We start from the raw sequence: 24,570 nt of genomic DNA on the forward strand, positions 1-24,570 counted from the left end.
GCCAGTACGTGTTTGTATCGAGAATATTCTTGGTGTAAAAAATGGTCTCCGACCATAACGTCGAACACATCATGGATCTATAAGATATAATACTCGTAAGATCGTATTTAACGACGAAGAGGCCATATGTGCATTCAAGATTACTTTACTACTCGGTCATTCTTTCAAAAAGTTACTTATTAAAAATCTATCGTGTCTCGTTTTCTTATCCAGTACTGTGTAGCGTTAATCAAGTGAGGTTAAAGGGAGACTTTAAATCTGTCGAAATAGGTAAGAATGCCTGTTTTTACGTCTAGACATAACATTGTTTTTAGCTATATAGTTGTGGTAGTTATTTCTGTATGTGCTATTTCTGTTCCATTCTTAATCGTGAACATTTTTTGTGATAAGTTTGGTTAACGCGCTAAAAACGTCAATTGTATTTTTGGTGCCTAACCAGTGCTTTGTATTTTTGGCTTACTCTAGAATAAGTTCCTCATCCTTAGGCCTCATTGTGGGTTTTTTCTTGAAATGCTGGCTTTTCACAATGGTTTCGTGGACATTGCGAACTGAATCTTAAATGGATTTCAAAAGCTGCATTGGGCTCATCTACTGCTCATTATGGGATTTGCCATGAATACGGCCTGTATGTATACACCAATATTTCCTGGGAATGCTGTGCTAAACATTGTCAAAAGGGTCAGAGTCAGACAGACCAATCAGCCCCGATCGGATTCGATCCCACGGCTCTACCACACCCGACTGACTGGGAAGGGTTAAAGGGAAAGCCTACCGCGGAGAAAGACGGCTACCAAAAAGGACTTACAAAAAGACGTGTCGGCATCGTGCGGACACGACAAGAACAAAGGAAATGCCCGACGGCGGCGGCGGAGTTGAGCATTACATTTGAAACCTGGCGGTCTCCGAGTAAATTCGAGGCATCCAGCCAGCCAGGGCGGGCAATCGGAGCAGGCGCCAAGGCCAACCAACGTATCTGAGCTCGTGACGTCATCTCAGAGAATGACGTCACTCCTCTGAGTCGGTGGCGTCGCAGTGGACCACTGCGAGCCAGTGGTGCCGACTCGACGTCACTGCGGAGCGGGCATGAGGTGGAGAGGTGCCCGTCATACCGCGGTTATAATGTTTCTGCCGGACCGTGTTGCGATTCAAACGCACCAACGTGTATAATGGCGCCGAGGAGAATGTAATAAATCATGGAACTCTTTGCCAAAGTGAGAAATGTCTTTTATCTATCTAACGATTAAGAACATAAATAGAATAACATATCTGCTCAAGTCATTTAATAATCACCAACTCGTTTTTGGTACACCTGTTCATACATCATTTCTGCACATGTTGTGAAAATTACAGACCCAGGTCGTTCAAGGTCAAGTCACCAGGTTAGGTCAAGTGACTATACCTCCGAAAAAAGGAAAAGGCTCGCTATAGCTACACCGACTGAACGATCCCTTTGAAACTTCCATCGATTGATATGAGTAACAGTATGTATGAAACATATTTATCGGATTTTTATATCTGTGACCTAAGGTCAGGTCATTTTTGCGACCTCTCCATCCCCCCCCCCCCATGAGAACCTTGCAATGTTTATTTACACCGATTTCAAAGTACAGACAGTGTTCACCGTAACTAATTAGTTAAAAACATTCTAGCAGGATTTTCCTAATACTTTGGAGTTATTTAACCCGCGCACCGACGGGGGTCTGCGCCAACCTCGCACCGACGGGGGGGGGGCGGATGACCGCCCCCCCCCCTGAGATCTCGAGAACGAAGCAAGATAGCGACAAGCGGTAAACGGCATCGGATACGCACGGCCAAGATCTACAATTTTTACTAAGGTCATTTTCAGGTCAGGTCAAAGATGACGTCACAGGGGTCGAAAAAATCAAAATGGCGGCGCTAGATATGTAGTTTTTTTTCTCGAATAACTTTCGAATTAGTCAAGATAGGAACAAACTAAGGGCATCATCGTGATCCTCTCGTCAATCCGCATCGAATGATATATATGTTGACCTCGAAAGGTCAAGGTCAAAGGTTGACCTCAGGTCACGTGACCTCGAGGTCATCATGTATATCATTCGATGCGTCTTGACGAGCTGAACACAATGAGACCATCCACGCGTCTGTATCTTGTTCCTGTACGGAGTTATTGGCCAAAAACCTTTGGTGACCTTTGATGACGTCACATGACCTCACAGCTGCCCAACAGCAAAACAGACCTCAAGGTAGTGAAGGTTGATCGTATATGAAGTCATGTATGGTATATGGGGCCATTCCGACCCGTTTTAGTGGTAAAAACAGGGAGTTGATTTTTCCCCCATTGACTTATAATGGGGAGGTCGCGAAATTGACCTGACCTTAGGTTACCGATATCAAAATTCCGAGATATACAAATTGTAGCTACTAATGACCTAATAATATCCTGCGACTTTCAAAGGCCTCCGACTTCTACTGTAGCTCTGGCACGGTGACAAAGTTGCAAAAAAGTGACTTGGGGTTGGGTCATTCAAAGTGACCTGGTGACCTGACCTTAAAAGGTAGGAGGTTCAAACTTGCACACCATGTGTAAAATTGATGAGGTTATAGTCATACCAAATTTCGCGGCGCTACGCGCCGCGGTTTTCCTGCTATTCGCGAAAAACCTCAGGGGGGGCGGATATCCGCCCCCCCGTCGGTGCGAGGGTTAATGTAGCACATAGAAAGAGGTGGCTAGTCATTTATCCAACAATTGCCTAATTTTCAAATGGCGTCCCTCCGAAATTGATCCGTCTGCCAGTCATGAACTTATAGCGACCAGTATCAAGTGCTTCAATCAGGCACCAATGGTGGTTTAGAAACATTTTTACCCAACGTGTAAATGAAGTGACTGACATGACACATATCATTTAAGTGTTTGAGGCACCGAATGCAACTGTAAGCCATATTTACGTAGGAACTCTACCAGTATAACGCCTTTTGGGGCGACTAACGGAGCGAGCGAGAGGGTGGGCCTTGCACGTGCGAAATTGCGAGGGGGTACCTCCAACTGACTTGTGCACGGCACCCTACTAACCGGTCTCTAGCGATGTGCCAAATTTGGGCACAATCGGCCCAGCCGTTCTCGAGATCTGGAAGCGGCACCCTGCACGTGCGCACGTGCAAAATGGGTCCCAACTGACTTGTGCACGGCACCCTACTAACCGGTCCCTATCCGTGTACCAAATTTGAGCGCAATCGGCCGAGCCGTTCTCGAGATCTGGAAACGACCCCTGCACGTGCGCACGTGCAGCAGCACCCCAACTCTGGCACATGGATATGCAGTGCCTAGTGGGTGCCTACCTACATGCCAACTTTCAGCGCAATCGGCCAAGTAGTTACCGAGATATTGCAACAATTACAAAAGTGACACCTCTTCGTTTTGCACGTGGCACGTGCATAAGGGGTCACCCACATGCATCGGGAATAGTCCAATACTTGGTAGAAGGAATGAAGCTACCCTACAAAAATTACCGCGTGTAAATCGGTCAAGTGGTTGCTGAGATATAAGCCTCGCAAAAGCGTGACCACGGCCGGCCGGCCGGCCGGCCGCTCATACTCAGAAATTTCCGTTAATCTAAGGAAAGACTACGCTCGCTTCGCTCGCTCCGTAATAAGTACCATACAGGAACGGTTATTTAACTAGCTTTCATTTTCATGCATAGCTTTAAAAGGTTTAAGTTTGATCACACTTAAGATAATTTGCGATGTTCAACTTAAACAGCTGATTTACGAAGCAAAAAGCTGGTAGTGAAGCATATGAATACATTACCTGTGGCGGCCGCTAGATGGCAGCAGCGATGGGCGCCTGAAGGTATGCTGTGCCGCAAGGCAGCGGTGCGCGCCTGCAGGTATGCTGTGCCGCAAGGCAGCGATGGGCGCCTGAATGTATGCTGTGCCGGACAGCAGCGGCGGGCTCCTAAATGCATGCTGTGCCGGATAACTGGAATATGTCCGTACTCTGCGTGCTAATGCGCGTTATTACAGGGGGCAATGGGGAAAAATGCGTCAGTTTCAGCCTGGGGACACGGAAAAGTTGCGCTTAAATAACTGTTTGCTGAATGGTAACGACGTTGTACAGAGCCAGAGTTTGCTTTGAGCTTGTACCGCAACTCAGATATTAATACGCATTAAATCTGTATGTACGCATGTATGTATTTACAGCGATCCATACATGGCGTGGCGATGGCATGAAAATAATCAAGCATCCGATAAGCAATTTTGCAGTATGTATGTCCCATTTCCGCTTCTCATAACTAGCTATCCGTAGCTGTACAAATAATGTCGCATGCTAAGTAAGTATTTTCTTCTTGGCGAATGGGAATGCATATTCATTAATTAACTCTCTTTTGGAGCGTTTTACATGACCCGAACAACATACCTAATGACTCAAGCATACCAGGAAAATATGTTACTTATGAACAGCAAATGCATCGGCTGGCACCCAACTTTGATAACTATCGGAAGCAAGGCGATCATTTTCTTGCTCAGCCTCTCGTTGAACTGACCGCCCTAGTAACTTGAGCCAAACGAACAAAGTAATCAAATGTATCCTTTGCTCTCTTAACTCAAGTGACCGGGTAGTCTGGTGATGCGATGAGAAACGGTGATGGACGGTAGTCGACAGAGAAGAATTCGATGCACTGTGAAAGGAACCATACATCCTCAACCAATTATTTCTGAGTTTGTCATATTAATTTGCTGTACTAACCGACCATACATGACAAAATGCGAGACACAGGATTAAGCAACCACATGTTATATTTTGGGTGGTTTGTTATCGCACCATTACTTGTCATTTGTAATTTCTCAAAATAAAAATGTTCGATGATGGAATGTCGATGTTTAGCATCATTCTATCGTTTAAAGCAAGTATTGAAATATCCACCCAGAACCAAGAAGCTTTGAGACAAATATTTAGTTATGAGGTGTATGAGCGGTAGCTTATTTCGGAATAAATATTCTGGCCTATTAATTATAACGAATGTTAACTTTTACGCTTAAAACAAACATGTAGACACATGTACTATCACTGTTACATGGCTAGTCGCGGCTTGCTCGTTAAGCGTATAATACCATGTTACAGTGACATTAAGTGGATTATAACTGATAGTGCTATACATAATTAACACCAGAAGCAAATGATCTTATGCATAAAACGGAAAATCAACAAATTAAATTACCTGTTACTTACGGTCATTCGTTACACAACGTGCCATAAAACGGGACTCTCCACCATCCACTAACCTGACATGACCGCACCTACTCACAGGTGACAGGTTGTGTCGGATACAACCAATGAAGATCTGAACTCTCACCTTTGCAAGGCTCCGCAAAAACAAACGATGTCCAATGGACTAGTCGCGGCCAATATCTTGGGTCTTCATGACGCTGGGACGCTTCCCTGGCGAATCTCTCTCAGGCTCAGCCACTCGTTCGCTTGATACTGCTCGTGGGTAATGTTCTCCTGTCTCCAGTCGTCTCCCGTGCCGTCTCCTGCGAGGATGCTCGGAGCGGCGCGGACCACACTGTGTGCGCCTCCCACGCGGTGTCCGTCTGGGCCGATAGCCCCTCAGCTGCCCCCGCCACCACTGTTGGTGACTGGCGGTATTGATAACAGCCGGCCACCTGAGCGGCACCCTCCCTGCTCGTCCCGCCACGATTAGATAGGGCGTCCGCCGCACCCTGTCACCGCCCCCGCTGACACACTCCCTCTCGGCGCGTCGTGTCCGGTTCGGGCGGGTCATCCGGGTCGCGACGGCCGGAGGTCGGGGGAGGGGGTCGCGTCTGATCGCGGGGGTTGGGTCAAGAGACGATATGAATGGGGGTGGACCCGGGGGCTGCGGTCAGCAGGGGACCTGCTGTCTCACCCGACTCTCTTGTTTCACAAGGACCTGGCTGAGTGAGGACAGGGATGGGTCGCGTTATGAGAGCTGGGAACTCGGCCACCGCCCCGCGGGACCGTCCGACGCGCTGGGAGGTCACCTCGGGTGAGAGTGCCACGCGTCGCACTCCACACGTCGCGTCGGCGCTCAGTTCCCAGTCGGTTTGTTCAGGTGTCGAGTTCCCATGTGGCATCGGATGGGAAATGCACAGGTGGCTGTCTTATCTCTGGGGAGGCGGTGGGGAGAGAGAAAAGTGGGGAGGGCACAGCGGGGACAGGGGATGAGAGAGAGAGAGAGAGAGAGAGAGAGAGAGAGAGAGAGAGAGAGAGAGAGAGAGAGAGAGAGAGAGAGAGAGAGAGAAGAGAGAGAGAGAGAGAAGAGAGAGAGAAGAGAGAGAGAAGAGAGAGAGAGAAGAGAGAGAGAGAAGAGAGAGAGAGAGAGAGAGAGAGAGAGAGAGAGAGAGAGAGAGAGAGAGAGAGAGAGAGAGAGAGAGAGAGAGAGAGAGAGAGAGAGAGAGAGAGAGAGAGAGAGAGAGAGAGAGAGAGAGAGAGAGAAGTAACAAGAGTTCAAATAAATTATTCATAAAATAAAGTTGGAAGCAATAAACGAGAAAATCCGTCATGCAACCGAGTTTGCTTATATCGCGTCCACTATCCTCTCGAAATGCACGAACAAATGGGTATGCGACGTTTTAAATGAAAATTCACATGACTTTTGTCACTGACCTCAAAATGAGCCCTTACCATTGTTTTTGTTTTGTTTTTGAAAATACAAAAGGACGGCATCCGTAAAATAATCGATTCTCTCCACAGCGATTCACCCCATAACCACACCAATCAGAGCTCAACCACTTTCATCAGAGACGAGTTTATTCCCGACCGGTGGCTCTATAGGACGCTCTTTCCGGGTAGGCCAAGAGGTCTGTTTTGCTTCATGCCTTTCCATGATGAGCTCGTGACTGGATCCCGCTGTTGTTTCTCTTATCTCCGGATTCTCACCTTGTTCAGCTGCCTCCCTGGTCTTGACCTTCCGCTCCGAGCAGACAGAGCGCGGTCTCCAGCTCCGACGATCGGAGACTTCTTTTCGTCGCTGGCGCCGCCGCCGTATCGCCCCCCGTCGTCCGCGGCGCTCGCGGTCGGCCCAGACCTGTCACAGAGTACTGGAGGACACTGCCGTGCCCGCGGCGGCCTGCCCAGCTGACCGCAGCTGGACAGTGTCAGCGCGGCGCCCCGGCTACAGTCGAGCCCCAGGGGCCGGCCGGCCGGCCACCCCCAGCACGCGGCTCGCGCCTGGGAGCAGTGGCAGGCCAGGCGGCGCGCAGTTCTGGTCAGAGCCACGTGCCCCGCCGCGCTGGTGCCTCGCGGTGCAACGTGGCAGCCAGGCAGCTGTTGCGCCGCAATGGCACTGAACTGGCGTTCTGATAACTGGGTGCTGGTACTGTGGCTGAACTATGTCGAGAAACTCGTAGCGAACGAGCTCCGCACTTGGACATGCACTGGACAGTAATGGGGCAACGCAATGGACTGCATGTATGTTTTAATGATGAATAAAAATAGATTTGTCATGACGCGGTTATTGCTGGCGTGCATTTATTTGAGTGGTTAGTAGTATTTTTGAAGAACCATCCACGAGGAAGCTATATGTACATACAATGTCTATACCTACATAATACATAGGTATATCTTTTACGAATGTGTCCGTATATTTGACTAAGGGTCAACGGTCTGTTCTTCAAATCACAAAATACCGTCAAAATAGACGTTTTGTGGAGTTTTTTTTTTCAGAATTTTTTTTGCACCAAAAAAAAAAAAACGTTAGCACCATGTTCCAGCACTAAGGGAAACATGGAATCATTTGTAATTTGACATTAAAACCGTAAAATTCAGCTTTAAGATTTGAAAGTAAGACTTTAAAGATTGAACATGAACAAGGTCACTGCCCGGTGAAAAATTATCCACATCACCGGGTCAATATCCATGCTACCTATGATGCAACTTCGCCTAAGCTACTTTGATCTCTTTGGAATATGTTTAGTAAAAACGTCGCAGAAATGCTGGTGACCTTTTTATGACCTGTTATGACATCAACGTGATCACAAGAGTACTTTTCCAAGTCCGTACTAAATTTGCTCATACCAAGCGATAAAGGCGATTAGTTTAAACGTTCGAAACGGGCGCAGTCTCATTTGGTACCTACCCTTGGCTTGCTATGAAGAGGTTTCAAAATTGACCTAAAATTGACCTGTAACCAATATTTAAGTCCGAGATAAGCGTTTCAAACATCCTGATTCCTGATACTCTTATAGATCGATAAAAGTTTAGAACTGCATCGCTCAATTAATGGGTGCCGCCAGGGCAAGCATTTACATTTTCCTGATGTAAGGTCACCTGACATGACCTCGTGACCTAACTATAAATGGCCTGGGGCTGACTTTTTCTAATGTACGGAAATCATGCATGATAAGGTCATGAAGGACCCGTGCTCAGACACACGTAAAAAATCTGATCCGACCTCTAAACGGCTCCCAAACGGCGTACAGTGATTATATACGGGACACTTTTATTGTAACAGGAATGACATTGCATCAAAAGTAGGTATAAGTCTTTTGGAAAAGATAATAATGAGCTCGAAATTACAACTGTTGAAAATGAAAAAAATACAGCAGTTTATTATAGCAGCCAAGAAATGCTAAAAATGCAGGCAGGCTGACAGGCCATCGCTCCAGCGTCTTCGGGGCGCTCCCTGGGGATTGAGTCGACATGCCTTGTGACCATCCCCGTCACTGGGCCCACATCGTCCACCGTGAACTATAAACAGACGGCAGAGGCCGCCTCATTGACGCCTGGACGGGGGTACCTGGGGTATGTGTCACCCCTCCCCTCCCCCGCAGGGTGCAGATAGGTGCTCGCGGGGCTCGACTGTATCCAGTCGTGTTTGGACGCCGGACTGGCCGCGCCGCGGAGACACGGCCTCTGGTGTCGGGCCGAGCTGACTGAGTGTGCCGTGTCAGCGGTAATCGGGCGACCCGGGGGGCACGAGACACGGGGCACGAGGATAGGGATGGAGCTCTGGCTGAGCACGGGCTCGGACTCAGGGCCGGGCTTCTCGCCAGACCTCGGGTCCGGCTTAGGGGGTCGGAATTTGTGCTGGAGATAGGGACATAGTTCAATGGTGGTAGATAGGTATCGGTAAATTATTTAGTTGAGGGCTGGGATCTGTCTAGTCTGCATATAAGACAAATAATAGGTGTATCGTATCTTGTAAACAATATGAATCACTATCATACTGCCATGCAAAAAGATGTTCAGTCCTGTATCGCATAGATGTAAATACGTGCAGGGCAGCTGATTATGCCTACTGTGAAGCTTTGTCTTCAGTCGTTGCTGATCATCTAATTATTTCTCTCGTCTGCCCCGTCGTCCACACTCATTGCGAAACAGTCAACCGAACACTTACCGGTGTTATTCGTTTGTTTGACTAAGTCTGACCATTCGGTCTATTGAGACTGGACTGTTACAGGCTTGTTGAACTAATAAGAGAGGACGTTGGTATGAGCAGATCGCCGAGTAGTGTGCCTTTCTTCGTTTGTTCGTTTGAAGCTTGTTCTTTCGGTCTAATGAAACTATTTCAGAGATGGAAGGATACTAGGAATTAGGGGGAGGGAGACACTGGTCTGGGCGGGGACTTTGGTGAGTCACCGGGGCTGAGCCCCTCCAGTAGACAGACCACCCAGCCCCCTGACACCCACCGCACCCGGCTACGGTCCTGCTCCACATGTGGCAGTGGCGGCGAAACACCTTCAATTAAGGGGGGGGGCGACTTTTGGTCTTATTCTTTCCATGCAACGCTCATAGGGCTTATGTTAAAATGTCAAAATCAAAGGGTGCACGGTGCCCCCTCGTTCCGCCGCCTATGAGATGTGGAGCTACTCGCATGGGACGAAATTGCCCGTGCAGCCCGGATCAAGGTGTAGAGGCGTGGAGAAAAAGGATTTAAACATCCTGAACATGGAGACGACGGAACGGATTCGACTAGCGTGCCACCCCAAGGGATTGAATCCATCCCGTTGAGACGGGTAACAGACCAGCAGTCGCTCAAACGGTCATCGTCGGAGCCAGGAGGCGTGCGCTACTAACGGGACTGCCCGGCACTGATTGCCTGACGAGAGGACCGCCTAACCGAGACGGGAAAGTGTCATCGGGGATGAGGATTGGTTGGTCCCGAGGAGAGGGGACGGGTGTCATACCTCCCCGGTGTAGATGGCGCCAAGCTGCACACCGTCACCAGCTGATACACCTCTGAACGTCTCCCCGACTGACGACAGTGGCGCCGCCAGTCGGCCAAAGCCGAAACTGCCTGTCCTTCGTCGGCATCTGTCCGCCTCGGCCCGTTCCACTTGCGTTCCACCCCTTTTCAAACACACTACACCTTTTTGCACTCAAAATAGGCATCTTTTCATTCAATTTCGGCGAATTGCATTCAATTTTAGCGATCTCTCATTTGCTTCGAATAGAGAGATCGCTAAAATTGAATGCAATTCGCCGAAATTGAATGAAAAGATGCCTATTTTGAGTGCAAAAAGGTGTAGTTATAGCCATTCCTTAAATGCGGCGTAATTCTTAAGTCCTAACTAAGCATACAACAGAAACGTACGCACTGGGCACAAGTCTTGAAACATCCCGAATTGACCTCCACATTGTGTATTGTGGATCCTTTTACACTTACAAAACACCTCAGTCGTTACATCAATAGCGAAACGAAATAAATGAATTAGTAGGCTAACTCCATTCACAAAATGTACATTCACATACTTCCAGCTCACAATTGAGCAATGCAATGCCCTACAACTACGAGATGATCACTAAAAGCTACACAACATCTAAACACAACAGTCAGAACTCATAACATTTACACTCCATCAACTACCCCAACCACTGCTACTACGAGGTTACAACTTACAACCGACTTCTACCTAAGCGCGCACACATTTCGTACAAAACGATACCTTATCAAATAATATCACCCGTACGTTCGGAACCACTACCTCCACGCATCCCCCCTTTGGTGTCGCCCATTCATACACCACCGGTCCACATCAGACACCTGTCTATCGTCTCTCTGACACGGAATAAGCTGTCCAGTGAGAGTTCACCACCGCACTCACTAGGGATAAATCCCGTCACAACACGGGGTGTGTTCACAACACGGTGACAGTGAGGTGCCCTCAAAAAGGGACGACGACACCGCTCGTCAGAGCGCGCCACTCGTCAGAGAGTGAGCCGTCCGCTCGTCAGAGCGCCGCACGCTCCCTCTCGCGGGAGCAGTCAGTGTTCAGCACGGCAGGCCGCCACCGACACGGCAGCGGCCCGGCGCAGTGACCCAGAGCTAGTTCCGGCGCCGGTCAGCGATCACCTGCCGGGGAAAATGAGCTGTTAAAACTGGCCGAAAGGATAGAAATAAGTGATCAAGAAGAAAAATTTCTAAAAAAAGAATTCTAAATAAAAAAACCAACAATCAGTATTTATATAGGTCAGGTTATTACTGATGCAGCCAGCATCCGTGAATTCACATTTTAAAAAAAATCTTAAGAACTCCAGACAAAACTTATGCTGATTCAACTGACAGATAAAATGACCCACGTGACGGGAAATTGGTAAGATTGCTTTTTGGAGGCAAATGAGAATGGCAAATGACAATGGCAAAATTCAATGGAACACCCTACCAAATCCTTACTCAAGTGGGAGGGCAGGATTCTAAGACCATGCCGTATGCCGTCACTCGAAATGTGGGGGTGGGGGAAGGGGGGCACGCTCCTAAAGCTATCCCTCACTAGAGATGGGGAGGGCAGGTTCCCAAATCTATCAGCTCACCTGAGAACGGCGCCGGCGACGTTGGCCGAGTTGATCGAGGCCATGGAGGCCACAGGCATCGGCTGGTTGATTGACGCCATCGACGCCGCCGCCATCGGGTTCATGGAAGCCGCCATCGAGGCCGCCACCGGCTGCGGCATCGACGCCATCGTCGCCGCCATGCTGTTCATGGAAGCCATGGTCGCCACGGCCGCCTCGTTGATGGAGGCCATGGAAGCCATGGACGCGGCCGCCGGCTGGTTGATGGACGCAGCCGGCTGGAACACGGACTGGTTGGCGGCCATGGTAGCAGCTGCCATCGGGTTCATGGAAGCCATGGTGGCGGCCGCCGCCTGAGTCATGTTCGCCATTGACGCCATAGATGCGGCGACGGGCTGGTTCATGGATGCCAGCGACACCGCCAGCGGGTTCATAGAGTTCATGGTAGCCACCGCGGCCTGGTTCATATTGGCGATACTGGTCATAGACGCCGCTACCGGCTGGTTCAAAGACGGCATGGTCACCGCCAGCTGGTTCATGTTGTTCATGGAAGCCACGGCCGCCTGGTGGTTGATGTTGGCCGCCATGCTGGCCATAGACACCACGGCGGCGCCCTGCTGGTTCAGAGTGACCGGCGCCAGGCTGACTGAGATCGTCCCCGCCGTGCCCGGGGTGTGTGTCAGGGTGACCGGCACGGCGCCCATGCTGCCGGGCACGGTCACCACCTGTGCGGCGGCGCCCTGCGCCACCAGCGGCTGGCTGATGGGACACATGGTGATGGGCGCGGCCGCCACGCCGCCAGAGCCGGCCGCCATCGACACGGCCGGCACCGAGACGGTGGCCAGCGTGGTGACGCCCGCGCCGCTCGCCGACTGCTTGGCCAGCCGCATCTGCGCGTTCTGGTCGAGCAGGAACTCGTTGGTGGTGGTGAGGTCGTCCACCTGCGGTACAGAGGAAGGTCCGGGTCAGAGGGTATTGTGAGGACGGGCCGGCTAGGGGAAAATGGGACGGATCACAGAGTTGCCGACAGTGAACGGTTGGCAGCCACAAGAGCGCACCAGTCTTCCTGAGCCATTTTTAAATCCAAGGATCTGAGATAGAGCGTAAGTGTATCTTGGAAGAAAAAGAAATAATCAGCGTTATTTCTAGAAAGCTTAGGGTTACGTAAGGCCTGCAACATGCAAAAATGTAGACAAATCTTATCATCGTCATACGTAGATAGTCATATATAACTGCCATCGTTCCACGCAGCGAAGTAACCTTGGCTCAAACTATGTTGAATTGAATGACATTACCAACATAAGCACATCACATTGCTGAAACTGATCTCGTCCCGATCCCGACCCACTCGCCCCGGTCTGACCTGTTTCTGCAGCTCCTGCACTCTCCTCTGCAGTATCCTGTTCTCATCCTCTATCAGCCGGTAGTCTATGATGGAGTGCGGGTTGGGTTCCTGCGACAGCGGCGTCTGTCGATAGTCACGTACCACCACCCCACGCCGCGAGTAGTCGTCAAAGTGTCTCCGTTTGGCCTCTGGCGGCTCACAGTCCCCGCTGTCGGGGGAGCCGCTGGAGGCGGGCCGACTGCCGCTGCTGCTAACGCTACCTCCACTGCACAGCTGCTCCAGTTCGGACACCGTCAGGTGGCGGTACTTGCACTTGACACCGCGCGAGCACTCGCCGCGCGCAAAGTCCTTACACACGGGCACCTCGTGTCGGCCGACACGGATATCGGCGCCGCGCATCACGGCCGCCTCGAGCACGTGCGACGGCAGGTGACCGGTGCGTCGGAACAGCTCCTCATCGCCGCGCTCGCAGTGCACGAACCGGCACGACGGCCGGGCGCACTGTCCGTTCTGGTAGTCGTGGCAGAAGGTGACCAGCTCGGGCCGGGCCGGCGGCGGCGCCACCACCTCCTCCTCCGGGTGCGGGAACTTGCAGCGCCGGCCGCGCCGACACACGTTGCGCAGGAAGTCGCGGCACACCAGCTGGTCGTCGACGGCGCTGTCTGCGCCGCTGCTGGCGTCGGAGGCCGCGTCCATGGCGGCCGGGACGGGCGGCAGGCAGCGCCTGACGACACCGTGAGAGGGTGCGGGTCACAAACAGGTCACAGAAAATACGGTACGGCAGCCAATGTTCATGATTGATTTCTGGGGATAAGGGAAATGTCTCCGCTGTAATTTTATTAAGTAAGTTTATTTACTTAATAAGTTTGTTTGACGCTGTAAGTTTACTTAACAATGCTGCAAAAAACATATCATGAATAATCTTTATTGTTTGCTGACATGCCTATATAGGCTAAGGCAAGGAAACATTCCAAATGATGATGTTTTAAGTTTTAAGCTGTATAACAGCACAATTAAGTTTTTTTTTCAGAATTTTGGGTGGAAAATCACACCTAATAGGAACAATATTTCCATCCCAAAGAAGAAAAAAGTGATATTATTTCAAATTTGAAATGTTTTTCATGTATTCAATCAGCCAGGCAACAAATGACTTGGCAGTTGGCAGTTGATGCATCCACATATATTTCTTTCAAATCCTGTCAAGATTCTGCCATGAAATCCTGCTTTATCAATTGGCATCACACCTTTTAAGAAAATACTACAGGTATTTACTTAACTATACTCTTTCTAATCATAGGATTTTTCTTCACCAGCTGGGCAGCACACCCAACCAAAATCCAACCTCCAGAACACTGGCACAATGGAGACGTTCCTTACACTTGCTGAGTGCAAAATTTAAAAAAAAATTAAATCAAATAACTGATAGTTAATAAATCAAATAACTGACCATAGACCACTATGTAGTCTATGGTCAGTGGTCAGTATAGACCACTATATGGGTAGACCAATATGATACGTAGTGGTCTATGAACTGACACAATGGATTGACAGCCAGTACCCATGCTATGCAATACTTGCTGAGTTCCTCTGGCCCTAACACTAATTGCACCCAAAAAGATCAGGCAATCCACAATTATGAGCATCGCAGTAATATAAATTCCCAAAATTTGGCACAAATATCAAACCAATTATTGTTTGATCTGACTTAACAATTTCATATAGCTGCAGATCCTCTTACCAACCAAAGATGAATCAAATCAGCAGAGGGGTGTTCACGGGCACCGCACACTGCTGCGTGCGGTGTGTGCGGTACGTCCAGCAGGCGTGGGGGTAGGGGATGGGTAGGCGGTTCTGATGTCACGGCTGCGTGCGGTGGACGGTCCGCTGTGGCCAGTCCCGACCAGCCACAGCGATCGCTGTGTGCGGTGACGGAAGGCTGACGTAGGGACGCGGTGGGCGGAGCTTCGAGGCTGTGTGCGGTCCGACCGCACACAGGGTCCGTGAACAGCCCTCTTGGCAACTCAAAAGCCTCAATGATGTTCCGAGCACAGGCACACAATTGGGTGACAGTTTCTGTATAGGTATACAGTATTTGAATATTTACAAAACTGCAAATATGGTCATTAAGACTGAAAGAAGAAAGAAAAGAACAAAATAACAGGCAATCTTGCAAAATAATAAAGCATTCTAGTTGAAATAAAGAAGGTGAAGGAAATGTGCGACAATTACGGCGCATCTACGAGGCTTCCACCTGCGGGCCCTCACACTCGCCATACGAGAAATATTTCTGGATGATGTATGAAGACAACGATTTATCTTACCTTAAATCAAAGGCGAGGATCAGATTCCTTATACCAGCATCACGTGCGATGATAAATCGCGTAGTAAAAATGCATAACAATCAAACATCCACCATAGTTGTCGCGAAATCAATGAACCAAGGTCAGCTGAATACTTTGATAATATGTATTCACGTTCGTCAATCTTGCAGCAGCTTGATATTCGCAAATCTGCTACTGGCAGTCAAACCTGCAAGAATCTTGGTCAAGTTCAGTGGTCAAACCACAGATAAAGAAAAAATGGATAAACATTCGGCGGGGCGAATATGCTGCTCTGACAGTGGGTTTGACGGATGTCCATCTACAAGCAACGAATTCAGAAATTCGCCTCGAATACACTGTTGTGGCAGTGGATTCACCAATGTCTGGCTACCAGCACAGTGGCGTAGCCAAGGGGGGGGGGGGGGGACACAAGGGGTACGTGCCCCTCCCATCGGGACCTGGGAGCCCCTCGGGCACGAAGGGCTCGAGGGACCTTACGGCGCCAATTGGCCGCTGAGAGTCCACGCAGGCCATATTTCGACTCAAAAGGGCCTCACAGGGCTTGTAAGGGCACCTCATAGGCCGCTAAGTATCCACACTAAAATCTCCGTAAGGGCACCACGCCGGCTTCTGAGGGCCTCTTGTCACCGGTAAGGTCTCTCAGAGGCCGCCATGGTTCCCTTAGAGGCTGATAAAGGCCCTCAGAGACCGCCAAGGGACCCTTGGCCTCTGAGGGCCCCTTACCAGCCTCTGAGGGTCATTTGCCGACCTCTGAGGGCCCCTTGGTGGCCTCTGAGGGCCCCGGCCTAATAAGGGCCAGCTCTAGGAGCTGCACACCCGGCTGTGATGGCCCAGCACCAATCTGACTGAGGGCCCCTATAACGGCGACTGTGAGGGCCCTCACCGGCGCCTATGAGAGCTCACACTCTGGGCCCACACCGGTATTTCTGTGAGCCCCCACACCCCCAACTCTGAGGGTCGACACTGCATCGACGGTTCTGAGAGCCCCATCCAGCGACTGTGGCGGCTCCGCACTGGTGGCTCTGAGGGCTCCACCGGCGTCTGAGAATACTATGTCGGTCTCTAATGACCCCTCAGGGCTCCTGAAGACGCCGCCGACATCTGAGATTCCTTTGTCGGCCTACGAAGGATCCGCACCAGCAGCTCTAAGGGGCCCCACGCACTTCTGTGATGGCCCTAAACCAGTGTCTCTGAGGGCCCCCACAACGGTGCTTGTGAGGGTCCTCACCGGCGACTGTGAAGGCTCCACACCGGCGCCTCTGAGAGCCCCACACTGCCACCTGGCCACCAGTGCGCTTCTGAGGGTCCCACACCGGCACCCCTGAGGGCCCCTCACCAGTGCCTCTTAATACCCTATATCGGCGCCTCTGAGGCCCCACACTGCCTCCTCTGAGGGCCCCACACCAATGTTCTGAGGGCCCCACATGCGCATCTGACGGCCACCCACCGGTGACTTTTGAGGGCTCCACCGGCGTGTGAGAATACCGTGCCGGTCTCTAAGGACCCCACTGGACTTCTGAAGGTATGTACCGCCGGCCTCTGAGGGTCCTTTGCCAGCCTGAGGACCCCTTGCCGGTCTCAAAGAGCCCCTGCCGGATTGTAAAGGGTTCGCGTCTCGCGACAGCTGCTCCAAGGGCCGCACAGTCCACACCCGTCTGTGATGGCCCCACACCAGTGTCTCTGAAATCTGAGGGTCCACAACGGCGCCCGTGAGAGCCCGCACTGGTGCCTCTGAGGGACTAAGACTAGCACCCATGAGGGCCCATAGCGGAACCTTTGTGAACTCAGCACCAATGCCTCTGATAGCCCACAGGCCACACCGGCACTGGTGAGGGCCTCCAGTGCCTCTAAATGCCCGTAACCGGCGGCTCTGCGGGGTCCTGCACCCGTGATTCTGAGGGTCCTACCGAAGGCCCCACATAAACCCTTAGTCTTAAATACCGGCCTCCTGAGAGCACCACACCACTCGCCAGTGCACTCATTGCCCCTCGACGGCAACTGTAAGGGCTTTACACCGTCATCTCTGAGGGTCTCACAACGGTGACTCTGATGGCCCCCAACGGCGACTCTGAGGGTCCTACACTGGCGATCTGGAAGCCCCATCCGGCCTTTGAGAGCACCACGCCTTACCTTGCGTTTTTTTTTTCTCCGATAAACTCATTCGTTCATGCGCTCGGGCTCGCTTCATCGATATAAGTTAACATTCTCGTATATAAAGAACACCCCTAGCCTCATGCCTTTGAATGGAAATTAAACACTTTTCTGGGGTTCGTCTTATATTAAACAAGACTCTCGTTGATACACCAGGAAGGCACCCCATTGCCACCCTTGCGGCACCCTCTTTCGAGCATTACAGCTCCCATCGACACCCCTCCGTACAAGGGCTCAGCAATGGGCTCAGCAATGGGCTCAACTTCATCATCTCGGAATGGGGCCGACGAAAAAAGCGTGCCGTCTTTGTCGAGCATCCGCGTCTTTTTGCTTCTGGACGGTGGCCGTTTTACCGAGGCGATCGATAGACGGTTGTCGGCTTGTTTTTGCGTTTGTGGTTTGTATGGATTTCCTGACGACCGCCGACGCGGTGTCGAGTGGGGTACAAATACTTGGGCGGTGAGTCGACGAGCAAGAATTCGCCCTGAGCCGATTATGCCTACTCTGGTCTGGATGAGGGGGGGGGGGCATCCGATGCCGCCGGTCGCACGAGACGGCGAAAGAAACAGAAGGGTGCGCTTTTTTCCTCTGAGGATAATTCTAATTTGGAAAAGGGAGCTAGTGCGATTCCTGATCATGCATTTTTGGGATAGGTAAGTACGATAATGCGCGGGATGGAATATCGCCTAAGTCGAACGTTTTACTTAAAATTGGAAGTCCCATAATTCTGCATTGCAGTCAGCTTCTGTATTCCGTTATTGGTGCAGAGCGCCCGGCTTGCGATATTCTAGGTCTAGCTGCTTGGCAGACGTGAGGGTGTTGGGCGGAATGGCTCAACCTTTATCTCCGGAATTAACTGCATGGCCTGATGCAAATCCGGCGTATACAGTCCCCAGCTAATGGTTTAGTGGCTCTCAGGGAAATTAGTTTTCTCCGCAACACCAGGCGAAATGGAGTATCACACGATTTATATTGGTTTCCTCAAGGGCATCGCCGTGTACCACACTGGGAATCCCGGCAGGTGACAAGTAGAACTCGCCAATCGCCATAGTGCCTGAAATTCCAACCGGAACAAATACAGTAGCTCATTCGTCCAAGATATAGGTAAGGTTGGTAAAGTTAGGTATGGTTAGGTAAATAAACGTACCCAGACAATATTCATTCATGAGTGATTTACCTCATATACCTAATACGAATTTCTTCGCGATCTCAAATAGGCACTAAATTCATTATTGCCTCTTTAGGCCTTCATTCGTTGATCACGACCTTTTTTTTTGTCTCGATGAAATTTCTGTCTGCACTATCGTCTAAGACCATCCTTCCAGTTCCTTTAACATCACCAACACCTGGTGGAAATTCCAACCGACAACATAACGCAGAACATTGCGGATAAGCGACTGATGTACTAGGAAAATTTGATAAACAGGTACGTAAATTCTGGTACATGCCTAGAGGCAGGCATACTTATAGAAACCATGCAGACAAATGGATTCTGAAAAGGCTTTACACTAAAGCGGCTTATATGTAGATAAGCTGAAATTTATAGGTCGGCTCTCGGCTCTCTGACCCATGGGCTAGGTCAGTTGCCATTGGAACGATTATCATCGAGAGTTCAGCTCAAACAGTCAGTGCTTCTGAGTTTACAAACTACGGTTCGGACGAATAATGCAAAAACATCATCGTGGGAAGACGGCGGCTGTCTGGTAATTGTCTGTTTTTTTTTTCTCTCTCTCTGTGCAAAAGTACCATATATACCTATTATACTTTACATTCATTTATCACAAACACACATTTAAAGATAACATATATTTACATAACATATATTTATGACCGCGGAGGTAATGTCTTGGCTCTTAGCATCTATTTCCAGCTGCACGTACAGCATTCCTCATGAGTTTCACGCATTTTTCATATTCTCGCCTTTTCACTTTTCACATTCTAACCTGATTCTAACATTGAATCTGTCACCTTAATCTGTGTTCTCCGAAACGCCGCCCACAACCCTGTAAAGCGGCGGATAAAATCTGATGTTATGTTGGAGCGTGTTTTAGCCAAGTGAGGTCGTCAGGACGATAAAAACTGAAAAGCAAAGTATCTGTGGCAGCTTCTGGCTGCACGTTTTACTGTTTGAGTAAATCATCGTCACGTTGCCCTCATGAACATAGATGTCAGTTTTCCATCAAATTATTTGATTGAAGTAATGACTTATGAGCATAATGCACAGCAAGTGGCAATACGAATTTTTATTCCACAGAAATAACTGTCAGAATGAAACAGTGAACTTAAAAAAGCCGGCAAACATGCGATATTACCTATAAGACAGCCGGCGTTGAAACCGTTTTGTCTTATCGCCCGATTGGCTACACTAAAAATCATAGCCTGAGCTGAGATATGAGGAGCAGATAGGCGGTGTTTCCGTTTATGTGAGCTGTGATGCGTTTCCTATGACTCACTGAAGGCGAGAGGTGACTCAGAAGCCCAAGGCATGCTGATAGCACATCATAGATAAATGCCGAGTCGCTCGTCTACTTTTACAATCAAGCACTAAGCATTCGCAAATTTGAAAAAGATGAATTGTGCCTTATAAAAATAGATGTTTTGTAAGCATTCCTTTTGCAGCAGCTACGTAATTGTTACGTCATAGGCAAAAAGCGAAAACATTGCTTATGACACGTTGCATGCATTTTATTTTACGCTTGAAATAAGTACAATTGAAAGTGTTTGATTCAATCGTAGCTATAGTGCGCATGCATTACGAGCGCCATTCATGTGCAACTACGTGTGTGCTTTTGCGTACAACTACAAACACGCTCTAATGGTGGTTGGGTTGTGCGGTCAAATGGGTTTGATGGCGATGTCTAGGTCAACTATCGACAAACATCAGGGGTAGTTTACTTCAGCGTGATAAGTAAGACCAATATTTATTTTCAGACTGACCATTACGCCTATTAGCACATAAATATAAATTAACTCGGGGTTAAATGCTGGTTTGGATTGATGTAAACGGGACTGGTGTGCTGTATAGCGTTTATATCGAACTTGAGACGCTCTTTATTTGACCTACCTAACTGTAACATCATCGCTGCGATTTGCGAAGCTTAGAAGTGAACCAGACAAATATATGAAGCATAGGGCTTAGAATTATAGTCATATGAATATAATTGGATATATGTGATGTTTCTACATGATAAGTGATAACTTATGTAATATGTTACATTATCATTGAAACAATTATCATTTCGTCCTATTCACATGCCGCTCAATTAACACATCAATTAATGCTAGAAAACTCATACTTCCACAAACAAATGAGAAATTTAGTTGGCATACTTTTAAGTGTCAACGTCCAACACTTGCTTTTTTATTTCTTATCAGGAGAATTTACGTTTCCTTACACCCCTGACCCAATATCCAGAACCATATTCAAATATCACACCAATACAGCACCCTGTGTGTAGTGTGTCCTGACAGCAGCCACGCCCGCCCGACCTTCCCCACGACACGGCACCATCCATTTCCCGGTGTCCACTGCTCGCATTTTAATGAGCCGTCGCCACCGCGCCGCTCAGCCTGTTTTCCTTGGACCCTATGAATTTCGATGGAGGTTGCCGGACCCGCTCTGCTCGTTGGCTAGACGGGAGCGACGAACAGCTCGTCGGACCAGAAGATTCGACGATGAATTGACTTTTGGGCCATTCTTTGTTAAGTTCGTCGATCTTGACGCTATTTATCAGTTATCGAGATCTGTCGACTTTGCTTGGTTGCAAGAACACTTACCAAGCAAGCAAACGTAGTGTAGTTTTGCCTACACAATTTTTTCCTTATCTCCTAAAATGACTCACATTACTCAAGGTCATGGATATCATGGGTTCCATTAGACCTTCACCCATGCACGTATGCGTAGCTAGAATAAATTAAATAAATGCCCTTATGTAAATGTTTTTGTGTTATGCTTTTTTCTGTTATGTATGTAAAAGTAAATGTTGTGCTGTGACATAGGTATGACCAAAAGCTTCAGTTAACTCAACACATTTCTTTCTATTAAAAACCTTATAAAGTAGTGCAGTCTTTCGTAACCTACGACAAACTGAGAAGATTCTGTGTATCGTACATGTTTGGAGCACCACCTTCAACTAATATACACTTATATAAGAGGAGTTTCATTGCAGCAGTTGCAATTCAAGGAGGCAGACCAGGATGCTCTATCGCCAGTTTCGTCGCAGACACTGCAAGACTCCCTGACTGGCCACATTGCTGTTGGTCCCGCGTCAACGTGTGACCGAGTACGCTGTCCGGATACTTTGCAGACACAATTTGTCAGGGGCGCGCCGGTTTCTCAGGCGGGGGCGATATCTCAGACTTCCGCGGTGGACCGGAGACGCTGTCCTGAGATAGCCCGCAGTAGGACTGTAATCCCTGCTTCATATGTATGACCGTAACCGTCACCCGTCACGGCGAACGCTGATCTCCACTCCATGGTCACGGTGGGATGTGCTGGAGGGGGTAACGTGACGCTATGTCGAGTTCTATTGGACCCCCAATATTCCACGGTTCGATCGCACCTCCCGGGAGACTTTCCGAGAGACTGTTTCAGAGTAAAACCAATTATCGCGTACACTGCAGCCCACGGCGGACCCAACGAGCACAGGCCAGAAGTTCCTCAGCTAAGGCTCAACGGTAACGCACTTATCTGCGTTTCACGGGTCGCCGGGTTGAACCCCGCTGCTGTAGCGCGGAGGAGCAAATGGAACGCCTCAGGGCCATTCATAAATCAGCGATGTTTGAATGATGTATCGCGATGGCGAGCGGAAATGAAAACGACCCGACGTGCTGCCAGTCGATATTCTATATCACCAGGCGCGGCTTTTAGCGATCAGACGTGCTCGGTTAGCTAAGGAGGAGATGCGAAAATATGATTGACTGGTGTAGTTCCGTAGGGAGTTATCTACTTGACTGTCAAAGAATGTGAATGCATTTCCGTTTTGATTGTAGTTTGCCACATTTTCCCCAAAGTGTTGAGCAGTTGAACTGCTCTTAGTGTCGATGTAAAAAGGGAGACTGAACTTTGAATTGGATGGCTGCATGAGGTAAAAGGGCCTGGGGTTTGAAAGTTTGTTGATGATTGGTGAGTAAGCTTTTCCGCATCTAAACATCCTCTGGAAATCAAACCGAATTTTTTTATATCAAATTTGCTCTTGCATCTGGGTAGCCCATCCTCAGTGTTTATGAACTTCACAAAGGTATGCCCTATGCATGCTAGGACATACATACACATCCTGGCCATTAACAATGAGACTGACTAGCTATCAGTACTTCCTTCAAGGCAACACGATCCGGACCGATGGAGCTTGGCGGGCCCAAGAATAACACCGCTGTCACAGTTGACTGGCGACGGGCGTGACACGCGGACAGGTATCGATGAGCGTGTCACGTGCTATCGTGGAATGCCACCCACGGCGGCGCCACATGTGTCCGGCTCCGTCGTCAGAGGGGAGGTCACGTTTTCGATGTAATGACCAATGAAGACTGAACATTGAGCAGAGCGAAGATATATTTTTGGTTTGGTATAGTGATCTCGAAAAGCAGGAAGCGCCGCGCTCAGCCCACGGCTCAGTGGCTGACTGCTCTCGGCGGCGCTGCGAGCGCGAATGACCCGGGCTCGGGTCATGCGGACCTGACGAGCGGGCGGTATGACGCAATCACATGGGCGGCGCTCGCCCTCACCGCGGAGAAAAAACATTATCAGTTGACTTATAATGTTACATTTCTACGCTTCGTTCGAGCTCGCAAAGGCGTTGTTGTGATTATGGGTCTATGTATTGTGCACTCCAACAATGCCTTTGGGTGAGGAAAAGCCCATTACCCCCACGAACCCGAGAACGATGCGTAGGCAGGTAAGCTTAGCAAAATTAAGTGCAGATAAAAATTTGCATAAAAGTAAAACAAATGCATTCACCCGGCGCATGTCCGGCACACAACATACAATAGCCGCAAACGGTAACTGAGGAGCGCGTGAGACGCAGCTCGCTTCAACACCAGCACATGGTCCGCAACACACGCAGCGTGCTTGCAAATTAGCAAAACTACATCTGCTGCATACACGGAAGCCCTAGCGAGTTACATTACGTTGAGAGTAATGCGCTGCTATAGCACGGGGGAGATCAGCAGAACAGGGACTACAGAACATTCGTGTCGCGAATTTCGGCTGGCGTAACTGGCACCAAACTTGGACCAGCGCGCAGCTGCATGAGCGGTGTAGCGGCGTAACTGGCACCAATCTTGGACCAGCGCACGGCTGAGCATTACAACGAAAAATCGGCCGGCGTAACTGGCACCAATCTTGGACCAGCGCACGGCTGAGCAGTGTAGCGGCGAGACTGGCACCTTTCTTGGACCAGCGTACGGCTGAGCAGTGCAATGAAAAATCGGCCGGCGAAACTGGCACCAATCTTGGACCAGCGCACGGCTGAGCAGTGCAACGAAAAATCGGCCGGCGTAACTGGCACCAATCTTGGACCAGCGCACGGCTGAACAGTGTAGCGGCGAGACTGGCACCTTTCTTGGACCAGCGTACGGCTGAGCAGTGCAATGAAAAATCGGCCGGCGAAACTGGCACCAATCTTGGACCAGCGCACGGCTGAGCAGTGTAGCGGCGAGACTGGCACCTTTCTTGGACCAGCGTACGGCTGAGCAGTGCAATGAAAAATCGGCCGGCGAAACTGGCACCAATCTTGGACCAGCGCACGGCTGAGCAGTGCAACGAAAAATCGGCCAGCGTAACTGGCACCAGCGCACAGCTGAGCAGTGCAACGAAAAATCGGCCGGCGTAACTGGCACCAATCTTGGACCAGCGCACGGCTGAACAGTGCAAAGAGAAAGTTCGGCTGGCGGAACTGGCAACCTTTCCTTTCGGACCAGTGCACGGCAAGAGAGCCAGGAGAATCGCTTACATGAATCCTCTGGCCAAACTGGCACAACGACCAACG

The 24,570-nt window shown here is 49.7% G+C and overlaps 1 protein-coding gene across 1 annotated transcript; it reads right to left on the reverse strand.

The window, feature by feature from the left end:
* Positions 1-10,581: 10,581 nt before the first annotated feature.
* LOC122394309 (zinc finger CCCH domain-containing protein 10-like) lies at positions 10,582-15,620 on the reverse strand. The gene is made up of 4 exons (XM_043391090.1): positions 15,413-15,620; positions 13,110-13,815; positions 11,768-12,687; positions 10,582-11,309 (listed from the first exon to the last, which is right to left on the reverse strand). The coding sequence occupies exons 2-4, from the start codon at positions 13,785-13,787 to the stop codon at positions 11,306-11,308; spliced, it is 1,602 nt and encodes a 533-aa protein (XP_043247025.1). The 5' UTR covers positions 13,788-13,815; positions 15,413-15,620; the 3' UTR covers positions 10,582-11,305.
* Positions 15,621-24,570: the final 8,950 nt, after the last annotated feature.

This window comes from Amphibalanus amphitrite, unplaced genomic scaffold (genome assembly GCF_019059575.1).
Source record: "Amphibalanus amphitrite isolate SeventyFive unplaced genomic scaffold, NRLGWU_Aamphi_draft 000584F_arrow, whole genome shotgun sequence".
Classification (NCBI taxonomy): domain Eukaryota; kingdom Metazoa; phylum Arthropoda; class Thecostraca; order Balanomorpha; family Balanidae; genus Amphibalanus; species Amphibalanus amphitrite.

Excerpts from the sequence above, each read along its gene's own strand:
- LOC122394309 (XM_043391090.1), bottom strand. The coding sequence starts at position 13,787 with ATGGACGCGGCCTCCGACGCCAGCAGCGGCGCAGACAGCGCCGTCGAC. Across the intron at positions 12,688-13,109 it reads TGCAGGAGCTGCAGAAACAG|GTGGACGACCTCACCACCAC; the intron begins GTCAGACCGGGG and ends TCTGTACCGCAG.